This window comes from Perissodus microlepis, chromosome 8 (genome assembly GCF_051167445.1).
Source record: "Perissodus microlepis isolate ML-2025 ecotype Zambia chromosome 8, ASM5116744v1, whole genome shotgun sequence".
NCBI lineage: Eukaryota > Metazoa > Chordata > Actinopteri > Cichliformes > Cichlidae > Perissodus > Perissodus microlepis.
In genome coordinates, this window is record NC_140468.1 from 7,531,286 (window position 1) to 7,553,323 (window position 22,038).

General features: G+C 41.1%; 1 protein-coding gene across 2 annotated transcripts; it reads left to right on the forward strand.

Annotated features, from left to right (window-relative positions):
* The first annotated feature begins 271 nt into the window (after positions 1–271).
* LOC146381308 (neurabin-2-like) lies at positions 272–22,035 on the forward strand. Of its 2 annotated transcripts, none has more exons than XM_084937284.1 (11): positions 272–343; positions 1,158–2,704; positions 12,505–12,637; positions 14,528–14,648; positions 14,865–14,969; positions 16,940–17,072; positions 18,585–18,737; positions 18,853–18,906; positions 19,054–19,283; positions 19,368–19,464; positions 20,554–22,035. In XM_084937284.1, exons 2-11 carry the CDS (start codon positions 1,271–1,273, stop codon positions 20,602–20,604), a joined length of 2,511 nt encoding a protein of 836 aa, XP_084793410.1. In that variant the 5' UTR covers positions 272–343; positions 1,158–1,270; the 3' UTR covers positions 20,605–22,035. The 2 variants fall into 2 exon arrangements, with proteins under 2 accessions (XP_084793410.1, XP_084793409.1); XM_084937283.1 differs by lacking the exon at positions 272–343 and adding an exon at positions 784–910.
* The last annotated feature ends 3 nt before the right edge of the window (positions 22,036–22,038 follow it).

Genomic DNA, 22,038 nt, shown 5'->3' on the forward strand with positions numbered 1-22,038 from the left:
TGTCTATGTATTGAGGCAGCTGCATGAATGGGTCGGCCTTGCAGATAAAACAAAACAAACCCCAAACGACTTTTGAAACCGAGACTACGTGGGCAAGTTCAAAGCCTTCAAAAAAAAAAAAAAAGAAAAAAAGAAAAAGGAAATGCTTTGTCTACGCTCGGTAATAACGTTTAAAATATCTATCGGCGCAGATGTAGAATGCAGGAAACAGCAATGTGTCCTGCAAATAACGGATGTGTTATTGGCCAAGGAGATTTGACGTGAGTGAGGTGTCACTGGGTCCTATCGCTGGTTGAACGAAAAAGACCGCGACTTCAGTTTTATTATTTTTCGTAACGAAACGGTAAGTAAGTATCCATATTTTATACTTTACAGATACATTTATTTAGTGTAAAAAGCTGCCTCTGGACTGCTTTATTAGGGATTTCCTTTTAGTGGAGGGGGAGGGGTTTAAAAAACACGAAAAAAAAACCCCATTCAGGGCTTCCCGTCTTTTTTGTATAGTGTGCCACCACAGCCTCATTAGGTTAAAAAGAAATCATAATTTTTTTAAATATATTTTTTATTTTATATATTTTGTAATTATATGTTATGGGTTTTTTTTCTTCCTTTTCCTTAGAGTAGCATTGCGTATCGCTTCTTCCTTCGAATGACTGCTTTTTTGTAGCGGGAATGAAAACCACATCACTCACTGTAACATAGTTGCTATAATTAATGCACCTCCGCCAAATATAGTAAATGAAGATCGTATTCGTTTAATGGTCAAAGAATTAGGAGCAGACGGGCACTATGACCCATGCATTCCCCCCTCCATGCAGCAGCAGCAGTCTGCCGCTACGAGAGGACCAGAAATCTGCAGCTCACAGAATGAAGAGATCAAAATGATGCTGCCTCTAAAAAGGGATTAAACGTAAGCAATCTGTCGTCAGCTGCGGTAAATCCGCGGCTCATTACTCTTCTGTTTTTCTGTGCAAACATTTTCAGTAACTAATGCAATTATCTGAGAAGGTCAGGCTCGCATTGTTGTAACTGCAAACGAGCTATTGACAGATGCATCGCGCTCACTTTCTCCGCTGCACTAGACGAGAATTGCAGCGGATGCAGGCAGGCCTTTAATGCGATCTGTTGTTTTTGTTTCTCTCCATCTGCCGGTCTAGTCTGGGCGCCACCTCGCTGGGATCGGCTGCTGGTGGATAATACAGATTTGCCACCGGGAGTTGAGAAAGGAGACATGCCGTCGTTGAGCATCAGTTGCGACGCTTGACTGACCATGATGAAGACCGAATCCACATCCAAGAGCACCGGCTCTGGCTCCACGCTCAGGAGCCCATCCCCGCACAGGAACGCGTACGAGGCGGGGATGCAGGCCCTGAAGCCCGTTAAAGACAATGCTGCAAATGGGGACATGCAGGAGGGCCCCCGAGGGCGCAGGTACGGCTCTAATGTGCACCGTATCAAGAACATGTTCCAGCAGATGCAGACCACATCCCCGGCCGAGGCAGAGGGTGAGGACAACGCCAGGATCGCCGACAAATCGGTGCGCCTTTCCCTGCCCAGAGCCGGTAGCCTGAACGAGAACGTGGATCACAGCGCGCTGCTGAAGCTCGGATCCACCGTGTCCGAGCGCGTCAGCAAGTTCGACACAAAACCGGAGAATGGGCACCAGCGGGCCTCCTCGCCCAGCTACTCTAAGCTACAGGAGACCCGCCGCATCTTTGAGGAGAAGCAGCAGCAGGAGAAACTGCAGCAGGAGAAGCTGCAGCAGGAGAAACTGCAGCAAGAGAAGCTGCAGCAGGAAAAACTGCAGCAGGAGAAGCTGGCTACAACCAGGGTGTTACTGAAGGCAGATAAGGCCTCGAGCTTTCAGGATGGCAGGTTGGATATGGTGGCCCGTTTTAATGGCAGCACAGAGTCTCTGGACAGCCTGGACACTAGTGAAGCAGTGTCCCCTACAGTCAGCCAGCTCAGTGCTGTGTTTGAACGGGCAGCCGAGCTCCGGAACAACCTCCACCGTCTCTCCTCTACACCACCACTCCCTTCCAGAGGGGTCAGCACCAAGGTAGGCGTGTTGAATTCCAAGATAATCACAAAGAGGGTCAGTGCCTTTGCATCAGGCAACCAAGGGGATGAGATAAGCATTCAGAAAGGACAGGAGACACCTCCAAGAGGCTCCAGAGGAAGGGTGACTCCTCCATCTGAAAACGTTAATGGTGGCCAGTGTGCCCCAACTACTGAACTTTACAGTAATGTAGGAGAGCCGAATGAACAGAGAGAAAAGACCGTTTCAGATGCAGGTGTCGAGGCCAAAGTTGATGTTAAACCTGAGGAACACTCTGGGACCAGCGAGCCCAGCAGCACAATACTGCAAGGTGACATCCACATGTCGGTGCAGAATGGAGAAACTGCCTCAGAGAAGCGAAGCTCTCCAAAAAGTGCCAACATGGTCAGGCAGGATGGGGACAAAAATACAGAGGAGGAGGAAGACAGGACTCTCAGAGAAGAACAGTCGGGCCGGGACTCTGTGGATATCAGTACCTACAGTGCGGTGGGGGAGGACTTTGAGGGAAGCCAGAAGGATGAGGAGGAAGACGAGGGCGATGACCGCTATGAGCCAGAGTCCAGCTGTGTGGAGATTTCAGGGCTGCCTGTGGAAGAGGATCCACCCCCTTCAAGAAAGATTCGCTTCAGCACAGAGCCCATCCAGGTGAGGAAATGTGAAGTGTAAAAACACCCTGAACAGAAAGAACTGTAGCTAGAACATGGAGGTGTTTGCTGTCACATTGTACCCCCAGAACCTTGTTTATTAATCAGGCTTGTGTGCTGATTTCTGAATTGTAATTGTGTTGTGGTGTGGGATTTTCTTTTCATCCTGTGTCTTTAGAGGCTTGTTGAACTTGACCTTAAAGCTTATCTGCTGTGTTACAGTCATAGCCAGTGCCACTGTCAGCTTTTTTAATGAACTCGCTCAGCCTCTGCCAGTGTCACACCAGTGCTGACATTTTGATTTTAGCCTGTTTCAACACAGGGCTTTGCACACTACTAACACCCTCCTCCCCAGCAGCCAGTTGCTAATGGATGGGCCTGCATTCCTACTGTGCAGCTGACACGGGCCCCAAAAGTGCCTCAGCGTAGATACTGAAATGCAGCAGGAGCTGCTTTTGTAAATAATTGCCTTTTGAGTGGGGGGGGGGGGTAAAACAGACCTGGCAGGCCTGGATAATTATCCCCATTTTTAGAGAAGTGGATATTGTACTGTGGAAAATGAAAGGTCATCGGATGCTGTATTTGTGATTGTGTGTGAGATAAAGACAGAGGAAGTGAGAAAAAAAAGAGCACTGTAATCTCTTCTTGGACCGGTGCAATGAGAGAATAGGACAGACGAGAAGGAGGAGGAGGACGAGTTGATTTGAAGTGTCTCTCGTTGTCTGGGGGCGGTGTAATGATCCGGAGAGGAGCATCAGACTCTCTCCAGTTCAGTGTTGCTGCTTTGCTCTGCCTTGAGGTTCAAGGCATACAGCAACTCTGCAAGCTAAAGTGGGCCCTGACACTTTGTGTCACACACATTACTTCTCACAGAAAGGCTCTCCTGTACCATTTCATGGCTTGTCAAGTCCAAATTTTCTCTTATCGCTGCACATTGTCCAGAACCACCCAGTTTCTGCACCCTGACATTTGAATATTATAGTTTAAAAACCAACCTGACATAGATACTAACAACATATACATCAAATATATAAATCAATGAAAGGCTGCTAAGGACTGCACATATATGTGTTGGAGCAATGCAGATATTTCTAAGCTAAATAAGCTAAAGAACACAAACTGAGAAAATAAGCTTTTGGGATTATTAATGACAAATATTGACAATATAAAATTAAAAACTGTACAATTAAAGGCCACCAATGGTGCTCTGGAAGCTTTGTTTTTGCACCTGCTTTCTACCTTCACAAGCTCATACGAGTGACATTATTAAATATATCCAGTGGTTTCAAACCATTTCATTGAGAAACAGTTGTTTGTGGTAATGAACCCAAAATTGTAGCAATCTGTCAGACAACGGAAGAGAAGATTACTGAAGAATATAAACAACACAAGTTATGGAATATACTTGAAAAAAAAAATCAGCTCTGCAGATTTTTGTCAGGCCTCAAAGGATGCACACAATGCACTGTGATCCAGTGAGAAAGACTCAGTGAAGCATAATTCTGTGTGTAATGCAGTGTTTTATGCACATTCCAAAAATTTGGAGAACGTCTTTTCATGTATGGTAACTGACACAAGTGTGAAATCTGATTGTCTACAGATTACTAGTTATTCTGTTAAAGGTGAAATTAGGCCTAACATTTTAATGGTAGAAAAAAAGCTTTCGTTTATAATGTTAGAGCCCTGATCTGGTTTGTTAATCTTCCAGCACTGAAGATTCTTTTCCAAGGACATATCCACCCACCTTGGAATGGTCAGAGTCAGACACACTGATTAGACTGGCTGATTTGAAACAGTGTACATTCAAAAAGAAGAACCAATCAAAAACAATGCTCAAACTTTTGAGAGGAATGGAGCCTGTCTGGAGAGACAGCGCTTTATTAGCTATGTTATCCTAGATGGCATTGCACTGGATTTGCTGACTGGCATTTTCTGGAAATATGTCAAAAGAAGGAATTAATGCACTGAGAATAAAGTGCAAAGCAATAAAGAATAATGATATATTCTACATGTGGAGTAAGCCTTCTTGTGTAAAGAATATAACCCTTAGTAATAATGGACAGTTTGATTGGTAACTGTAATTTCATTACATATTGTAACCAATCACAGTAACATTAATTGAGACATTAAATTACATAGTTACTCCCGAACAGCAATTATACCAATAGTGATGTGTGATTATGTGTCACTATTAAGCTCTAATATATTGAGCAAATGCCTAGAAATCAGCTTAGTCCCATAAATCACATACAAGTCATTTGTGGGCTTGCTGTGCCTGTCATGCAAGTGCAATAGAGCAGAAAACACACTTTCAACATTATTTTATCCTCATGATATCAAACGTGGTTACCAGGAGGAGGCATTATCTACGGTGTGATAAAAGCCGTAAGTCACGACTTTGATAAAGAGGAGAATTTCGTTGCGACCCTGCAGCGGTCAGTGGAGAAAAAAAAACTCCTACTGAGTCCTTTCACACTGTATCAGTGTGGCCTTTGTTATGGAGATTGATGCAGGGGTGGATGAGAGTAAGGGGGATGCGAGGTCAAATGGGAGGGGCGTTATTATGCAGCTCAAATGTCATGCGAGTGCATAACAGCCAGCTCTTAAGTCACACTGTCACTTAGTTTGACTGCCAAACAGGAAGTGCCCATTTTTAGCGCATATTTCTCGTCTGAGCAACAGTGCAGCTTTTGGTCACAATTAAGTCTTGTTGTGGTGACAGCGGTTGGACGTCTGCATGCATGCCTTTCTCTGTCTCCGATTCATACTGATTGTTCCCCTCCATCTGTCTGTCTTTCTGTCTGTGTCTTCTCAAAGTGGCAAAAATAGCAGATCTGCTTCGGGTAGAGTTCACACTGCATTCTTTGTTTGCTCCTCCTCACACTCTTTCTCCTGCTCCTTCTTTTCTCCCTTTCGCTCTTTGTCACCAGTCTGCTGCTGCTAGTAAAAATAGCAGCATTGTTATCATCACAGACCTGCCTCGCTTTTCAGGGCCGCCTCTTTTGTCGAACACAGGAAGCTGCTTCTCATGTCTTATTTATTTCTTTAGCTTGTTTGTTTTGACTCAATTCTATATTACTCGGTGTATTTAGCCTGACCGCTTAGCCCCCTAGCTTGTTGTGATTTTTAATTATTTATCCCACTGTGCAGGGGGAGCTTTTTGCCCCTCAAAAAAGAGAGAGATAATCTCCACTAGATTTGGGCTGTGTCTCCTCCAATCCAGGAATAAGCAGATTTATTTGCCACCTTGCTTACCCCTCACCTCACCTACTCCTAAACATTTTGTCCTTCTGCACCACCAACCTGGACTCTTTCTTCTAGGTCTCTGCCTACGCTACTCAGTCTCACCAGCCTGCTCAGAGAACACCTATGATTTTCTTTCACACTGTGTTATTAACACAAACGATGACTGTACTTATAAGGTAATAAACAGAGGGTGTTGAATTTTGACAAACATAGAAGGAGGTGTTGCTGCTTTAAAGTCTCTGCCACAAAACACAAAATACAGACTACCCTAAATGCACCACAGAGATCATCCAATAAGGGAACTGCCCATGGAGAGGTAACCATATGTTAAGGTATCCTCAAACTGTCTATCACTTTGACTCAGCAGGCCTGCAGTATTTCATACAGTGCATTACTCACAGCCAGGAGGAGTGGAAGACCAGACAGATTATCAGCAAGGTCAGACTGCCCCACTTCTCGGCCCTGCACTGGTTGGTGGTGGGCTGCAAGCATTTATGTGATGTGCCCACTCGTTCAGGTTACTGCGACAAGCCACATTACGCAACGTCTCGCTCATGATGTCTGAAACTGTTTTGTCTTGTCCCGCCTGCCATCATCTTGTCAAAAAAATGACAGGCGTTGGTTACATTGACATGTGAGGGGCCAACCGTGCTGTATGGATGGCTGAACATTTATATTTGTCTTTCTCAGGCTTTATTGGTCCTGTAGTTAGGATGATTGTTATTTTATGTTTTTATTAATACCAGAAAATATAGAATGGAAGAATGGAAACGGTTTTCCTCCTTGAGTAATGGTGCTGCTAGTTAATATGCTTTTAAAAGAGTTTTTTTTTCACAATTCCTTGACTGGTGAGAAAAGGAAGGCTGGAAAAAGACATGCTGTGGAAGAGAACCAGAGATTAATAACAAGTAATAATTAAATGCAGAGAGATCTATTAATGCACAGTGAGTGAAAAAGGTGACTGAAGAAGAAATACTCAATGCATCATGGGAATCCCCCAGCAGCCTACACCTATCGCAGCATAACTAAGGGAGGATTCAGTGTCACCTGATCTGGCTAAACTATATGCTTTAGCAAAAAGGAAAAAAACTAAGTTTGTATGTAAAAAAGAGCCATAGGGATACAAAAGAAAATGTCATAACAAATGTAATCAGTATGATATGGTAACATAATAAAACATATACACAACATAATAAAATATATATAGTTACAGAGTTTAGTTGTTGTATCCTTCTGTATAGTGTAATGCCATTCAGCCCTCTGTGCTGACCTTATTTTCATATTGCTGTGCCTCTCTCCAGCGTTAGCGCTAAGCCTAAACATGACTGCTGACCAAAAATTGTTCTGCCAAAATAGATGGGCTTTGGTGCCATGCAAACATTACTATGACGAGCTGACCATATCCATTTTATTGGCAAGAGAAGACTGGTCAAACGTGATCACTGCCAGAGCCACATCCTTATTTTCTGTCTGCATGGTGCACATCTGGCATGTGGATTAACCCCCAATTTTAGTAGGATTTAGAAGCAATTACCTGCCACTTGTTTAACCTATGTTAGTTTAGATAGTGGCGTCATTAATCTTTAGGAGGAAAAGTGTAACATACGCTTAATTTTGACAGCTTTATTAAGCATGGATTAATTACTGCACACATATTCGTATGCAGGGAAAATTGAGGCATTCATATATCAGTGCATGGTAATGAACTTTTGCATTTAGCTAGAAATTGAGAAAACTGTATGCCGCACATGCAAAGCCTAGTATGAGCAAAAAAAATGCTGGAAAGCCCTTTTTTTCTTTTTTTTTTTGCTGAATGCAACGAGAGTGGAAACACTCTTTCTTTTAGGAAAAACCAGTGGCACCACCTACACACATCCTATTCGCTCCATCCAAAATTAGAACAGTTTTTGGAGTCAAGAGGGAAAGAAACAGCAGTTGACGTGCTGCTGTGGGCAGTGGGGGTGGTGGGGTGTGGGTTACGGGCTTGCTAGTTAACACCACAGCGTTATCCAATCACACTGTAGCCAGAGGGGCATCAAGATGCAACCACACTGGAGCAGAGCAGAGGCATGGCGTGGCAGATGTATCATTTTGCCATTTCGGTGTCACGACAACAGCATTGTAAAATGGATGTCGTCACTTACTGGCTGCTTTTTAATACCCTTTACAATCCCAAATAGGTGCTCTGTATAGACACAAACACAATCTCTAAGCTGGTGAGTGGCTGTAGTTTTCTGCCCATGGAGCTTTTGTAGGACATCCGAGGCGGCTGGTAGCAGAGGGAGGGAGGAAGGGAGTTTCCTGGCCATCTGTTAGCTCCTCTGACCTACTATCTGCCACAACTGGAACAGCGTCCTTCTCTACCACACCCCCCCTCCCACCACACTGCCTTTAATCCCAATGTTTGTCTTCCCAAGATAGCCACCTCACTGTTCGTAGAGTTCATCTACAACTCTGCGTGCTTAGGTAAAGCGAGGTCAGAGGTTGTATCGTGGAGAATCCCAATTAGTCTGTCTGTAAGGAGGGAGATAGACTTCCTGCTGGAAGCGAGAGGTAATTTTGTCAGTCAAGGATGATACTGTAGCTTGACTTATACCATGGCCAGTTTCTCCAATAGCTGCAAGGCACAGCACAACTACAGTGGTGACCATTTATTACCATTGCAGTAAAATAGAGTCGCTCAGTCTTCTGTCTTTGATGTTTTGCAGTATCATGGGTGTAAATTGAGGGCTTCACAGACCATCAGCTGTGACCTATTGATCTTTAAACTCAAGGGGTGATGCAGTGCCACGTGAAAGTGTCACATTGGCTGCTCAGAGGTCTCTGTTGTTGTTTTACACTCTGTTACTTGCAAACAGTGTATTTTTTTGGCCGCTTAATCCACATTCTGTTAAGCCGTCTAAATACAAAGGTAACCTAAATCAGAAGTCATCTGACTTAAGTTCTTCTCCCATGCTAACTATTGTGAGTTTAAATCTGATGGGATTCGCAGAGTAAAGTGTAACAGCAGTGTATCTAATGGTTTTAGAACTGCTGAACCTAATTAGTCTTTACTCCATTCCTTTTTTGATTGGGTATTTTATTTAGAAAATAGTGTAAAATACAGCAATTTGTCTACTTTGGAAGTTGGACCCACTAAATAATGAGCATTTATGGATATTTATAGGTTTTGTGGTCAGTTAAATGAAAAGCCCTGGACAATGGGAACTTTGCTTATTTGCTTTTTTTTTTTTTAAGTATTACATGAGAAGATTGGTAGATTGATACCGTTCATGCCTGCAGGGTCAGTATGAAGCCACAGCCAAGAGTTGGTTAGCTTAGCATAAATGTAAACGGTAGAAAAGAGAAAGAAAAAACTATCTGGGGTACCGTCTACAACTGCTCAAGTTTTTAAAAAAATATTCATGTGTTACTACTTTATTATGGGGCCATAATAGTGGTTTCTAGTTTTTGTGTTCAAGTAAGCAAACCTGCTGCTGGTCATAACTTTATATTCAGTACCCAGATGTCACAATGTTTTTCCAAAAATACTAAAACAAGTGGCAACCTCCATGAAAAATGCAACTAGTGTGGAACTCAGTAATCATAAGATGGCCGGTTGAGGCTCACTGTAAAACTGAGTCAATCCCAATAAAGTGCAATGTTAAAATGGCTAGTTTCAGCTATAAAAGTAACATCTTTACAGCCTGGTACCAAAACAAGTCCCTCACAACAAATATTGTCACTTCTACCTTAAAAAACAAAACAAAACCAAAATCACAATTACGGCATCCATCTTTTATATACAGTATTTGTACTGAACTAATTCTTCCCTGAGAAACTAATAGAATAATTGACACTAACTGAACTCTAAAGCAAATTGTAATTTTTATGCCATAATTTGACACCCCCCCCCCAAAAAAAAAAAAAAAAATCAAAAGAAAAAATCATCCATGTCATTGCTTGCGTGATCTGACAGTGATGGGGAGAGATTTAAGTCAAGGCGATTACATTTTAAACTCTATTGTTATGGGTAAGGACAGCCCAAAAGTAGGAGCAGAAGCTTGTACAGTGCTCAATGATGCAAGAGAATACAATGATACTGAATAAATTTAAGAGAGGAGGGGCTGGTTACATTTCAAAGGAGCTGTCAGAAAACTGACAGGCTCTTTACTGTGGGGTTGCCACGGAGACGGGGCCCCATACTGTAGGACTGAAGAGCAGCACGGAAGCTACGAGATGCTACTTCTGTAACACAGATGGACAAGCTAAACAGGCCGGCGACATGCAAGAGATGCATTGAATAAAGCAAACCAAGGCTTGAGGAAACAGTGTGAAAGTGTTACAGAAGAGGGAACAAAGATTGTGGAGAGAAAAGTTGATAAAATAAATCAAAGAATGTGTAAAAGGAGAAGGTCCAGCACTGAATTAGTGTAGCCAGCGGAGCATGCAAGGTGGTGCATACATAATCACCCTGGAAGACTGAAAGTGAGGCTTTTAAAGATTGGGCTCTCTCTTTCTCCCTGTGTGTGTGTGTGTTTGTGTCTATGTGAGGCCTGTGAGCAGCAGCTGCAGAAGGCCTCCATTAGCATGCTGGGGGTGGTTATGTAAACTGTCATGCTGTTAGACCAGAGTGAATGTGGGAAGTTGAGCCCTGAAAACAGAGGCCCCTGTCTTCATAAGAGCAACTTCAGTGGTTGTGACTGATTTTTTTTTTTTTTTTTTCTCACCAGTCTGTTTGATACAGATGACTGCTGTGAAACAATACAGCTCGGAGGAAATGCTGTGGCTGTCTCAGTTGAAAATGTCAATACATTTGAATTGCTTTATGTCCGCATTATCAGTGTTGGTCAGTTATTATCGAACCATGAAGCCATCTTGTCTGTCTCAGCTACTTACGCATCCAAAACCTATAAGTAGTGATCTTAAGCTTTTTTCAATCCATTAAATTGCTGTCCTCAATGGAATGATGGAAATCAGTGAAGGTGATTTAGAAAGAGTCATTTCTCTGAATAGATCATATTAATTTTACCTTGTGTTAGCTTAAGCTGGATTTTCTAAAGAAATCAAACAGAAATATTATATATATAAGCTTACTGACCACTGTGTGTATGTCTTTTAACTTTAGCTCAGTGCCATGTGAACATGGTTTAGAGCTCCAAATAAGTATCAGAGTGAGAAAGAAAGGTGATTTAAGTGGCTATGAACGTGGCATAGTAGTCAGCTGGTGGTGGTGGAACATAAAGCTGTTAGAAAGGAATTTGAGCACCGGTGCAAGAAATGTGGGGGAGAAAAAAAAACTCAGATTAGAGTCAGTTTCCTGTGAGTAATGGTCCTGTTACCTCCAGTACTTCCTCTCTTGCCTTTCTGTGACTCTGTAAGTCATCTTCCACAAAGCACGTGTAACTGATATTAACTGAACCGTTCAGTAGTTTGAATTTAAGTATCTGTAGTCACGTCATTCTGCAATCTGCCCACTATTTTACCTGTTAATACACAAATGCAATGAAAAGTCAAAAAAACAAAATGAATCACTGCTCCTCAGGGTACACAGGAAGTGATTCTGGTGACAGAAGCAGTTACTATATTTGGAGTATGTGCAGGAAGAGTGATAAGACACCATGGCTCCAAGGAAAAGAAAGACTTGTATAGAAAGAAAGGGTATATATCTATCTCTCTATATCACAGAGGCCAGTTATAAGGAGGTTTATTAGGCAACAATGACAGTGGCGTGAAGCGTGGATATGGCTGTGCGATATGACCAAAATCTCATATTCCGATATAAGACATTTATCGTCCTGACAACGATATAAATCACAAAAATGTAATATTTTCTGTAAATTCTGTGAATCTCGGGCATCTCGACTTGCGTGAAGTTTTTCCAGCTGGGCGTCCTTTACCTGTGTTTTAACCATGCATGAAACTATACATTTTTAGACATAAGTTCTTTCAAAGTTTGAGCCTAATGTTTATTTTTAGCACCTGAGGGCTCTTTTTTGCTTCTCATCCGTAAACTCTCTGCATACTCTTTCCCGTGATTCAGTTTATTTTGAAAAGTCTCAACAGGATCTTGAGCTTTATTGTGAAAGGCTTACGTGGAACACAAACAAGCGGACTGCAGTTTTACCGTCATTGTTGCTAACGACAACACGTAAAAACTGGCACTTGTCCATCCATAGTGTGGTTATTTTAAATATAAGAGAAAGATAGAACTTTAAGAAATTTATATAGCTACTACCATGACCATCAAAACGATGAAAAAATATTGCTGTAAACAAACCATAGCATAATAGGAAAGATAGACGTTTTTATATCGTCATCCGATATATATCGTTATATCGAACAGGCCTAAGCGTGGATCTAATTTTTGCCAAGAAAACAAATAATTTGCCATAATTTTGAACATTTTCTTTTCAAAACAAAAAATCCCAAAACAACTGTGACTCACAAATGTCCCGTTTCAACAACAAACAAATTCTGAACAGGAATAGATGCTAGCAAAAATCTGCTCCACCTTGCAGAGACTTGATGTAAGTGTGATTCTCAGTCTGATCTTGTCCCTGTCTCATCCTACAGGTGTTTGCCACCTATTCCAACGAGGACTATGACAGACGCAATGAAGATGTGGATCCAATGGCAGCGTCTGCTGAGTATGAGCTGGAGAAAAGAGTGGAGAGGCTGGACCTATTCCCCGTGGAGCTGGAGAAAGGTATCAGAACTAAACCCTGTTTTTTCTAACAAGTCGAGTATTTATACAAATTCTTTCTGTAAAATCTGCACTTTACTTCGGGCATATAAATAATTCTAAGCATTTACTGTACTTTGACTTGCCTGAGGCTTCTTTGCACCTTGCTAAGAAAGAGAATACAAAAAACCCACAAATGTAAGGTTCTGTATTTGAATGATCAAGCTCCCATTTGGCTCCCATCTCCAAAGCAATTAAAAAAAGTCCTACTTTAAAAGACCTGCAGGGTTCACCAGCTGCCTTCTGCTCTCCCCAATGACTTACAGATTTGCAGCATCCATGTAACATCATAGTGCATTTCTATGTGTGTAGAAGACTTGTGTATAGGCCAGATTACGTGGGTTACCATATGTAGCAGTGTTCTTTATAGGTGTTGCTGTGTGCACGCTCTACATTAATTAGATCATGATAAAATAGAAGCTGAAATAAAAAAGAAACAGTGCTTGAAAAAAAGAATACGCTAAATCAGCACATGACGCCTCAGGGAGGAATCTAGGTGTTATATTGATTATCATCTAACTTTGACGTCACAGACGTCAACAAAACTAATGTTTTATTTTTTCAAGATCACGTGAAGGTCAGAGCTTTTTTTTTGTCCTCAAGGTACAAAGAAACTTATGCATGCTTTCTGTCACAACTAAAACTCAGTTGTAGTTTGCACAGAATGCTGATGTCAGGTTGAAAATCCCCAAATTCAACAGACGAAAAAGCTTATGATGCATCATCGTGACATAGATTGGGCTTTCTTTAGAAATCTTAAATCCCAACTATGTGGTAACACAAACAAACAAACAACAACTAATCTTTTTAACCTCTCACATATCAAGAAACTACAGTTAATAATCTATTTGGACACTTCTGTTCAGTTACAGTTTTTAGTGTACCTTCCTTGTTGTTCCTGCATTCATTCTGACTTTCAGTTCCATATTTCTACTCTTGAACTCTATTAGAGTGCATTTGCATGACTCATCGTTACCATTATCTATCTCATATTAGCCCTTGGTGCATCCCCTCAGTCAATCCTCAGTCTCAAACGAGCCATTCTGGTTTCCTATCCCCTCACTTTGCACAAACAGAAGGTTTGAACAGAAGGCACCTGTAATATGTGTTTGCTTTTTTCTGACTAATAATCCAACACTTTAAGCTGATATTTATTTTTTACAATATTGGTTTATTATATATTATGGTAAGCAAGTCATTTTAAGGTACCCTGTGGAGCGTGCTGGTAAACTTTGCTGGTAACCATACATGGTTTCTATATGATTAAAGCTGGAGCAAATGTTGGGGGAAGCAAATGTATAGCCTTGAGGACACGAGTTGTGTTAAACTTTATTTAAACTTTACTTAAAATTAAGCGAATATAATTAATATACAAGAAAAAACTACAGTGCACCTTTGAGTGGGTTTCAATTATAGAGGATAGCAAACAAAGGTTCACTAAGTAATTTATTAGCGCACAGCTGAAGAATTATTAAAATTTAGCCTCTTCTACAACCACTGAAAGCAGCTATATTTCTTTTTGCTATGCCATAATAACACATTCATAGACTGTACATTAAAACATGGACATAGCCACACTGACTTCAAGCGCTGGGTCATGAATTCCTGTTTTAAAAGATCGATTTGAGCATTGTGACTGTTGCTATCCCGTCGTTCTGAAGTCAGAAGTGAAGAGAGGTGGAATGTTATGTTGTTAGCTAATGTTAGCTATCTTGTGGCCATTCAGACAACTGCAGGTTCTGTCACTTTTGTGTTGGCTGCATTTTCAGTCCCAAAGGTTGCCTCTTCAACAGCAAGTCTGTTACAGACAGATTACAATACCAGTTTGGTAACAGCAAGCCTGATTTCTTTCAGACGGTGACGGCCTGGGCATCAGTATTATTGGGATGGGTGCAGGGGCTGACATGGGCCTGGAGAAACTGGGCATCTTTGTGAAGACTGTCACAGAAGGAGGAGCAGCACACAGGGATGGCAGGTATGTTTCTTCGTACTTTAAATATTCCTGATATGATTAAAAAAATGTACTGCAGAACTGAAACATCGCAGGTCAGAAATTAAGGGAAGTTGAACAGGCCTTTGTTTTGTAAATCAAATGTCACCTTGAGGTTACCTTAGTAGTTGTAGTGTTAGTTCCAGGAGTGGATGCCTTATTGTTCCTCTAAATTCTAAGCCTTTAAACTGTCTGCTTCAGGATCCAGGTGAACGATCTGATTGTGGAGGTGGATGGGACCAGTTTGGTGGGAGTCACCCAAAGCTTTGCCGCCTCTGTACTCAGGAACACCTCAGGAACCGTTAAGTAAGTCTCTCTGACTAACCAATTTGCTTTGAATCACTTTTACATCATAAAACAAACCTTTTTTCTTTTTTGTAGCCAAGTAGAAGTGGAAATAGAAATGCTAGTTTGCTATCAATTTCAGTTTTACTGATATATCTCGACAATTTTATGGATTTTGTTAAGACTTTCACAAAAGGAACCATCGTAGTGTCTTCGGGTGTCCCCTGAATCTTCCCTTTCAGCACCATTTTAAGTTAAAAAAAAATTGGTGCAGTCAAACTATGATGCACAACTTTTTCAATCAGCCTACTCTGGTTTATAAAGAAAGCAGGGGCAGGGTATTTCCTTATTGGCTTCGCTTTTTTGACTCATTTGCAATGTACTTGACCTGGAAGTTGGAGACACATACTTGGTACTGAGTTGAATGCATTCTGGTAATAAAGTTGCTCCCTAGCAAGATAGATCCATTTATGCATCACTATCAAAACAGTGCATTGCATGTTTTTTTTGCCCCTTAAAACCACAGATGAGGAATATTCACAGAGTACTGGGTTATTTAATGAGTCACAAATACATATCAGCAGTAGTACAGTTTTACTGCGGTTTACGTGCATTACCACCACCTTGAATCATTAGGTCGGCGTTCTTGAATTTCCAAGTTGGAAGTGTGAAAATTCTGACTAGGAACTCAGATATTCCAACTGCAAATGTAACGCACTGAAAGCTCCTAAACATCAGACTGTTGTCAGTAAATTGACTTGCTAATGTTAGTATTTAAAGTACTTCCATACTTTTAAAGTAATATAGATTTAAAGTACATTAAACTACTTTAATTTGTGGTCTTTGTTAAATGGTCTTGTATTTTTGTAGCTACTATTTTGTGGTTTTCTAAATGCCTTAGCAGTGACCAGGATATGTGTTTTCATTGCTAGTTGCCCTGACATTAAGCATTCTTCCTGAAGGAGATGATTTCCTTTTGATATTTACCCACAGCACATTTTTCACACAAAGCTTACTTCTACCACATCCTGCCCATTCACTTCACCAGACTTTAGATTTATATCGCCAGTCTCCCAGGGTCGTGATTATACCCTTTAGTATTGAAAAGCTCCTTTTAGAGACATTCAGTATAAAGTCCAAAAGTTCCACATCAGAGCCACTGAAAACAGTTATCAGGAACCAAAACAGTTTGTATCAAAAGTATAATTTCAAAATGCCAAGGGTCTATTTGTAGCCTTTGCGCTTTGGATTTTTGGTATGGCTCACTGTTCCCGTGTGCTTCCTTTGTCATCCATGCTCATTCATAATTCAGGGTTTAGTGGTCTGCGCTGTTGGGATAATTGCTAGTGTTGTGTGACTTGTGAAGATCAGAGACCTCCATAGATAGCTCATACATTATGGATCTGCTGCAGTGATGGCGAAGGGCAATAGATCTCCGACCTATTCATAAAACAAACGTCACGCAGACAAATAGATTGGGACAGGAAGTGTGTTTATGAGCATTTAATTACCTCTCAGTGCTGCAGAAATTGAAAGGCTACAGTGGCTGGCTTAACAACCATCTGTGGCTTTGTCGTGATTCGCTGTCCTTTACCCAGTTTACCATTTGTGAGCGTCAATCAAGAGAAAATATAGTGTCTGTAATGATCTGTACAATGTGCTAAAAGAGAGGACGAATTTAGGGTTTGATTCGTGCACCCAAGAGGGTAACTATGTAGAGAAGATCTTTGTTAGAGTGTAAACAGGAAGCCATTTTCTGTTATCAGAGAGCCAGCGCATTCCAGCTACATTAATACATTATGCTATACTAACTGAAGAATGAAAACACTCACTGCCTAAAGAGCCGGTGTTTGTGCTCCTCAGTGTTCAGAACAAAGAAGAGGCCAACATGTATTATTTAGCATATACATACAGCATCACAGCATATATATATGGTTTTGTCATAGTTTTCTGTTCCTAGCTGAGGTGGAATAATATATGCCTAAATGCAGGTTTGTGATTGGACGAGAGAAGCCGGGTGAACAGAGCGAAGTGGCCCAGCTCATCCAGCAGACCTTGGAGCAAGAGCGCTGGCAGAGGGAAATGATGGAGCAGCGCTACAACCAGTACATGGATGAACAAGAGGTTAGAGGGCAATAAGATTACTGAGGTTACTAATGAAGGGTCTAAAGACAAAACACGTTGATTATCATCTCTGTAAGTCTGTGAGGAAAGGGGCACATTTTTTCCCACAGATAATCCCTCAGTTGATGTTTTCATGATGGTGGTGAAGACCGTTATCTAACACATGATTCCCCAATCCCCTGTTAGTTAAAATCAGGTGAAAGCATATGATTCACATCCTTTTTATACTCATCAGTCCATTCAGTGATCCTTCCTGCGCTCTAGGTGGTGGACTTTGTAAGCGAGCACGCCCATCAGGGTAGGAGTGTTATATCACCGGATAAAGGCGATCACTCAGAACAACTTTGAATTGATTTGTAGGGATTCCTTCCTCTTAAGTGGCCAAGTGAACCAAAACCATGCCAGGAAACTGTCTCCCCCCCACAGCGTAACAAAGCTACCACATCCCATCACTGTAGGGATCAAAGCATAAAAACTTTGCCTGCGCCTGGTTTATCATTCTTTAACTGGTGATGGAGCAACATCTGCACATGCACAGTAGAGAAGTGAGGGTGAAGTGCTTACTAATCCAGCTTCACCCCTCCCCTCTGCACAAATACAAAAAAAAAATGGGACATAAGATATTATTTAACCACTGCAGATGACGCACAGTCCCACACAAGCTGAGCTAACAGAGCAAAGTCATCAGTGAACAGCCTCACAGTTAAGCACAAAGTGCTACCTTAAAATCCTCACTTAGCCCTCTAGGATATTGGTTTCCCTGTAGGATTAAAAAATATGTGATTATTTTTATGAACTGTGAAAAAGAAAAATCCACACTGTGATATCCAGTGTATTATCAACATGATCAGAATATATGCTCAGCTCAGGGTTGTGACTAAGCAGAGTGACTTTTTTGTGCCCTTTAGTTTGTCAATGATGCCTCAGATTGTTTCGCTTTTCATTCACATACACAGAACAGGCTCAGGAACTGTCTATGGTTTCATTAGAATAACAGAGAGGAAGTTCCTCCATTCATGGACAGTAAGAAGATAGGGTGTGCAGTTGCGTAATGAAAAGTACAGGCGCCTGCTTGAGTTGTGCACCATCTAGTGTGTATTTGGCATCACAGCACAAGAGGACGACACCATCAAGACTATTACACTCTACCTTCTTGTTTCCTTTAGCATTATGTCCAAAAATTAATTAAACAAATTTAAAGAAATATATTTGGTTTTCTCCAGGAATTGCATAAATTGAAAACCCTCCTGGAAACCAATATGTGCAAAAACTATATTTTCGCACTGGAAACATTGACAGATTCAAATTTAGCTTTCTCTGTGTAAATGGTATCACTTGAAAGAGTTTGTTTACCTGCAAAGGAGAAGGACAACAAACTTTAATCTCACTCACTCTCTAGCTCTCTAGCTATACATGCACTTTCATCTTTATATGCTAATAAGCTCTCCTTTTTTTTTCTTTTCTTGATTTTTGCCTATGAACGGGGTCCTAACCTTGACCATATCCCTGCAGGGTGGGGAATACGGCACAGATGAGGAAGAGGATGATGATGAGGAAGCTAGTCCACCGTATCCCACTGCGATCGAGGTGTTTGACTTGGCGGAGAACGAGGACATGTCGCCTCTGGAGACAGACCCTGAGAAGCTGGCCCATAAATACAAAGAGGTGAGCCATGAATGCCGTAATTACAACATTTCTTCTTTAATCAAAACTTTTTTCACTAATGCACCTTATATTTAGAGATGTGTTTAGAATAGTAACACTGGGGTTTTTTTTATAGCTCCAAATAAAACACGCTGTCACCCAGGCCGAGATCCAGCAACTGAAAAGAAAGGTAATTTAAAGTGAATATTATCATGATATTTTATATAATGGTTCTATTAAGAATAAGCAAAAGAGCATTTCTTATCTTTAGAGTAAGAAGATTGTGTCCGTTTACATCATCATGTGATTGAAATGAATGAATCACGCTTTCTTCCAGCTGCACCACGCAGAGCAGGAGAAGCAGCGCTGGCGTATGGACAAGGCCCAGCTGGAGCAAACCCTGCAGGAGAACAAGGAGCGAATGGAGAAGCTGGAGGGCTATTGGATGGAGGCTCAGAGCCTGTGCCAGGCAGTGGATGAGCACCTGAAGGAGACGCAGGCCCAGTATCAGGCCCTGGAGCGCAAATACAGCAAAGCCAAACGTCTGATCAAGGAGTATCAACAAAAGTAAGACCGTTTAACTGCATGTACAAAAGCCCGAAAGAGTTGTGAGATCAGAGTGCCAATGCTGTTATCCTCTTCCTTTAACAGGGAGATTGAGTACCTGAAGAAGGAGACCCAGCGCTGTGCACAAGTTGGGGCTGAGGCCAACCTTCTGAAAGAGGAGTCAGGGCAACTCCAAGAACAGGTATACGAGGTGCCTCAAGGCAGTGTGTGCACATTTAATCTTTACATCTAGCAATTAATATAATATTCACACAACAACTGTGTGCTGTTAGGTTTGCAGAGCATTTTGTAAAGCGTTCAAGAGTAAACACCACTTTGCTTGATCCAGACCAAATCTGATCTTGAAACTGCTATTAATCAGAATTGCTTGTGGTTTCAAGAAAATCTTAAAATGTCTTGGGGATCTTGGAGAAAGTGTGATGAAGTTGAAAGAGTTTATGTATGTTATCATTGAGCTGCTGTGTGGTTGCATTACTAGGAAAGTGCATGTCAGGTTACGGTGTAGGATTTCAAAAAGGTTTGAAGCAGAAGTATAATGCAACGGAAAACCTTGTTGCTGATTTAGAGGTTAAGGTTGATTTTATTGCATTAAAAGACCCAACATCCCATACAGAGCTTCTCTTTGGTCTAGTTTATCCTCCTGCCTCCCTCCAGCAATTTAAAACTTGCACTAGATTCATTCATAAGCAAGACCTCCTGATTTTCCAATATTGAAATGTTGATATTTTCTTGTAAAAATGGCTGTAAAAAAAACTGTTTTCTACTATTAAGGAAGGAGTCTTTGTACCTTTTATAGTGCTGTCATTTAGCTTTTAATGCTGTCGTTATTTTGCTTAGGATTAAAACCGTTGATGGAAAGAAGCTTTTGCTAAAGTTTATCTGTAGTTCCTATTTTCTCCCTGCTTGTTAGTAGAAAACAGAATACATGAGTGTATGGCTGTATGGCAGCAAGCCATAGAGATATTGTTCCTGTGTGCCTCTTGACAAAGCATGCTGAACATGGAGCTGCCAAGCAGGAGGATAAAAAGAAGACCATAGAGGAGGTTCATGGATGTAGTGAAGAAGGACATTCAGAGGGTTGGTGTGACAAAGCAGGAAGCTAAGGATAGGATGCTATGGAAGAAGATGATCTGCTGTGGAGACCAATGGACCAACTGAAAGCAGAAATGCACAGCAGAACACATCATCTCCAAAAAACACAAAAACAGTACGAGTCACATTCCAGCAGCGCTTCATTGTTTTAAGTGCATTTTCCTCTCTTCTCTTTTAGGTGGCTGATCTGGAGTGCCGAGTGGAGGAGCTGAAATCTGAACCATTATAAAAGCCTTTTCTAATAAATATAGAACTTCACCCGACAAAGGAGTGTTTTAAGTACTTGCAACGAACTGCAGGGTATCTCGTGTGTCCAACTTGAGCTTAATTTGTGGTCGCATACTGTATGTGCCCTCAGGCTTTGTATTTCACCCACTTAACCCTTTTAACCATGTTTTTCTGTTGGCATTTATGGGAAGAAGAGCAGTTTTATCATCACAAACGGACTCCGTTGATGTACTGTTCCTTTTTCATTTTCAGACTTCAGTATTTTCTCCCTTAATTTGTGATTCTTGTGAAAGCCCAGGCTGTTGCTTTTCAATTGCCAAAACAAAACAAAAATCCTTTCTTTCTTTCGCTTAGTTTTGTGACATTTTTTTCTGAGTTTGTACAGATGTGATACTGTGTGGTTTAACAATCAGTTTGGTTTGTAAAAAATTTTAATGTGCATAACATTTAACATAATATAAACTAATGAGAGTCGAGGGTCGTATATTTTGCGTGGCAAAGATGTGTAAATTGGATGGAGACCGCACTGAAGACGACAACACATGGTGCTTCACTGGATTGGAGTAATAAACGGGAACAAGTCTGACGTGTCTTTGAAACTGTACAGTATCCCAACCTTCGTAGGGGTCTCGTCACATAACCTTTAGAACCAACTGCTGCCTACCTTTCAGACGTGTTTGTGTATTTTTTACACATTAGGACTCGCGAACAAGCGACTAATCCTCTGGTTTCAACCCCTCACTTCTATCAAAAAGAAAAAAAAAATAGAAAAAAGGAAAAAATGGACCACGGAAACAAGCCTCCACAACTGCTGTGCCACAAACAATGGATATCTCTTCCCTCCCCTTCAAATGGATGTTGTCATGGACTTGTAGAACTGGAATTAGTTAGGACTACTGATGTAAGAAACATTACTGGACTGGGAAGTTAAAGAAGCCGTTACCAGCAGCAAAGTTTTAGATTTAAGGAGCTCCTCTCTAACCAGCAGCTGCACTTGACACCGCTGTGTGTAGCACATGGAAAACACTGCCAGGTTTCTACCTGTTTCAGTTTACGCACAGTTTAAATGAAACTGAGTTTTACTTGTGTCAACTGTCATACCAGTATGTTTGTATAGTTCAGGTCAGACTGAAATATTTTAATTTTACTTAATATTTATAATATAGTCAAGTTGGAAATATGAGCTAACAAAGGACAAATAGTGACAAAAGCAATGCAAAAATTAATGTCCAATAAACAAAGTTATACTGTGTCATGTAAAAAAACAAGAAAAGAAAAAAAAAGTAGATCTGACTACAAAAACAAATTTAAGACTACTTAATTGAAGAAAAAAAAAAAACAGGCATGGTTATGAGTATTTTCATAATATTAAGGCTTGTACAGTGCACATGCTTTGCATTGTATGTTTTGTGGAATAAATGGTCAACAGTGATGG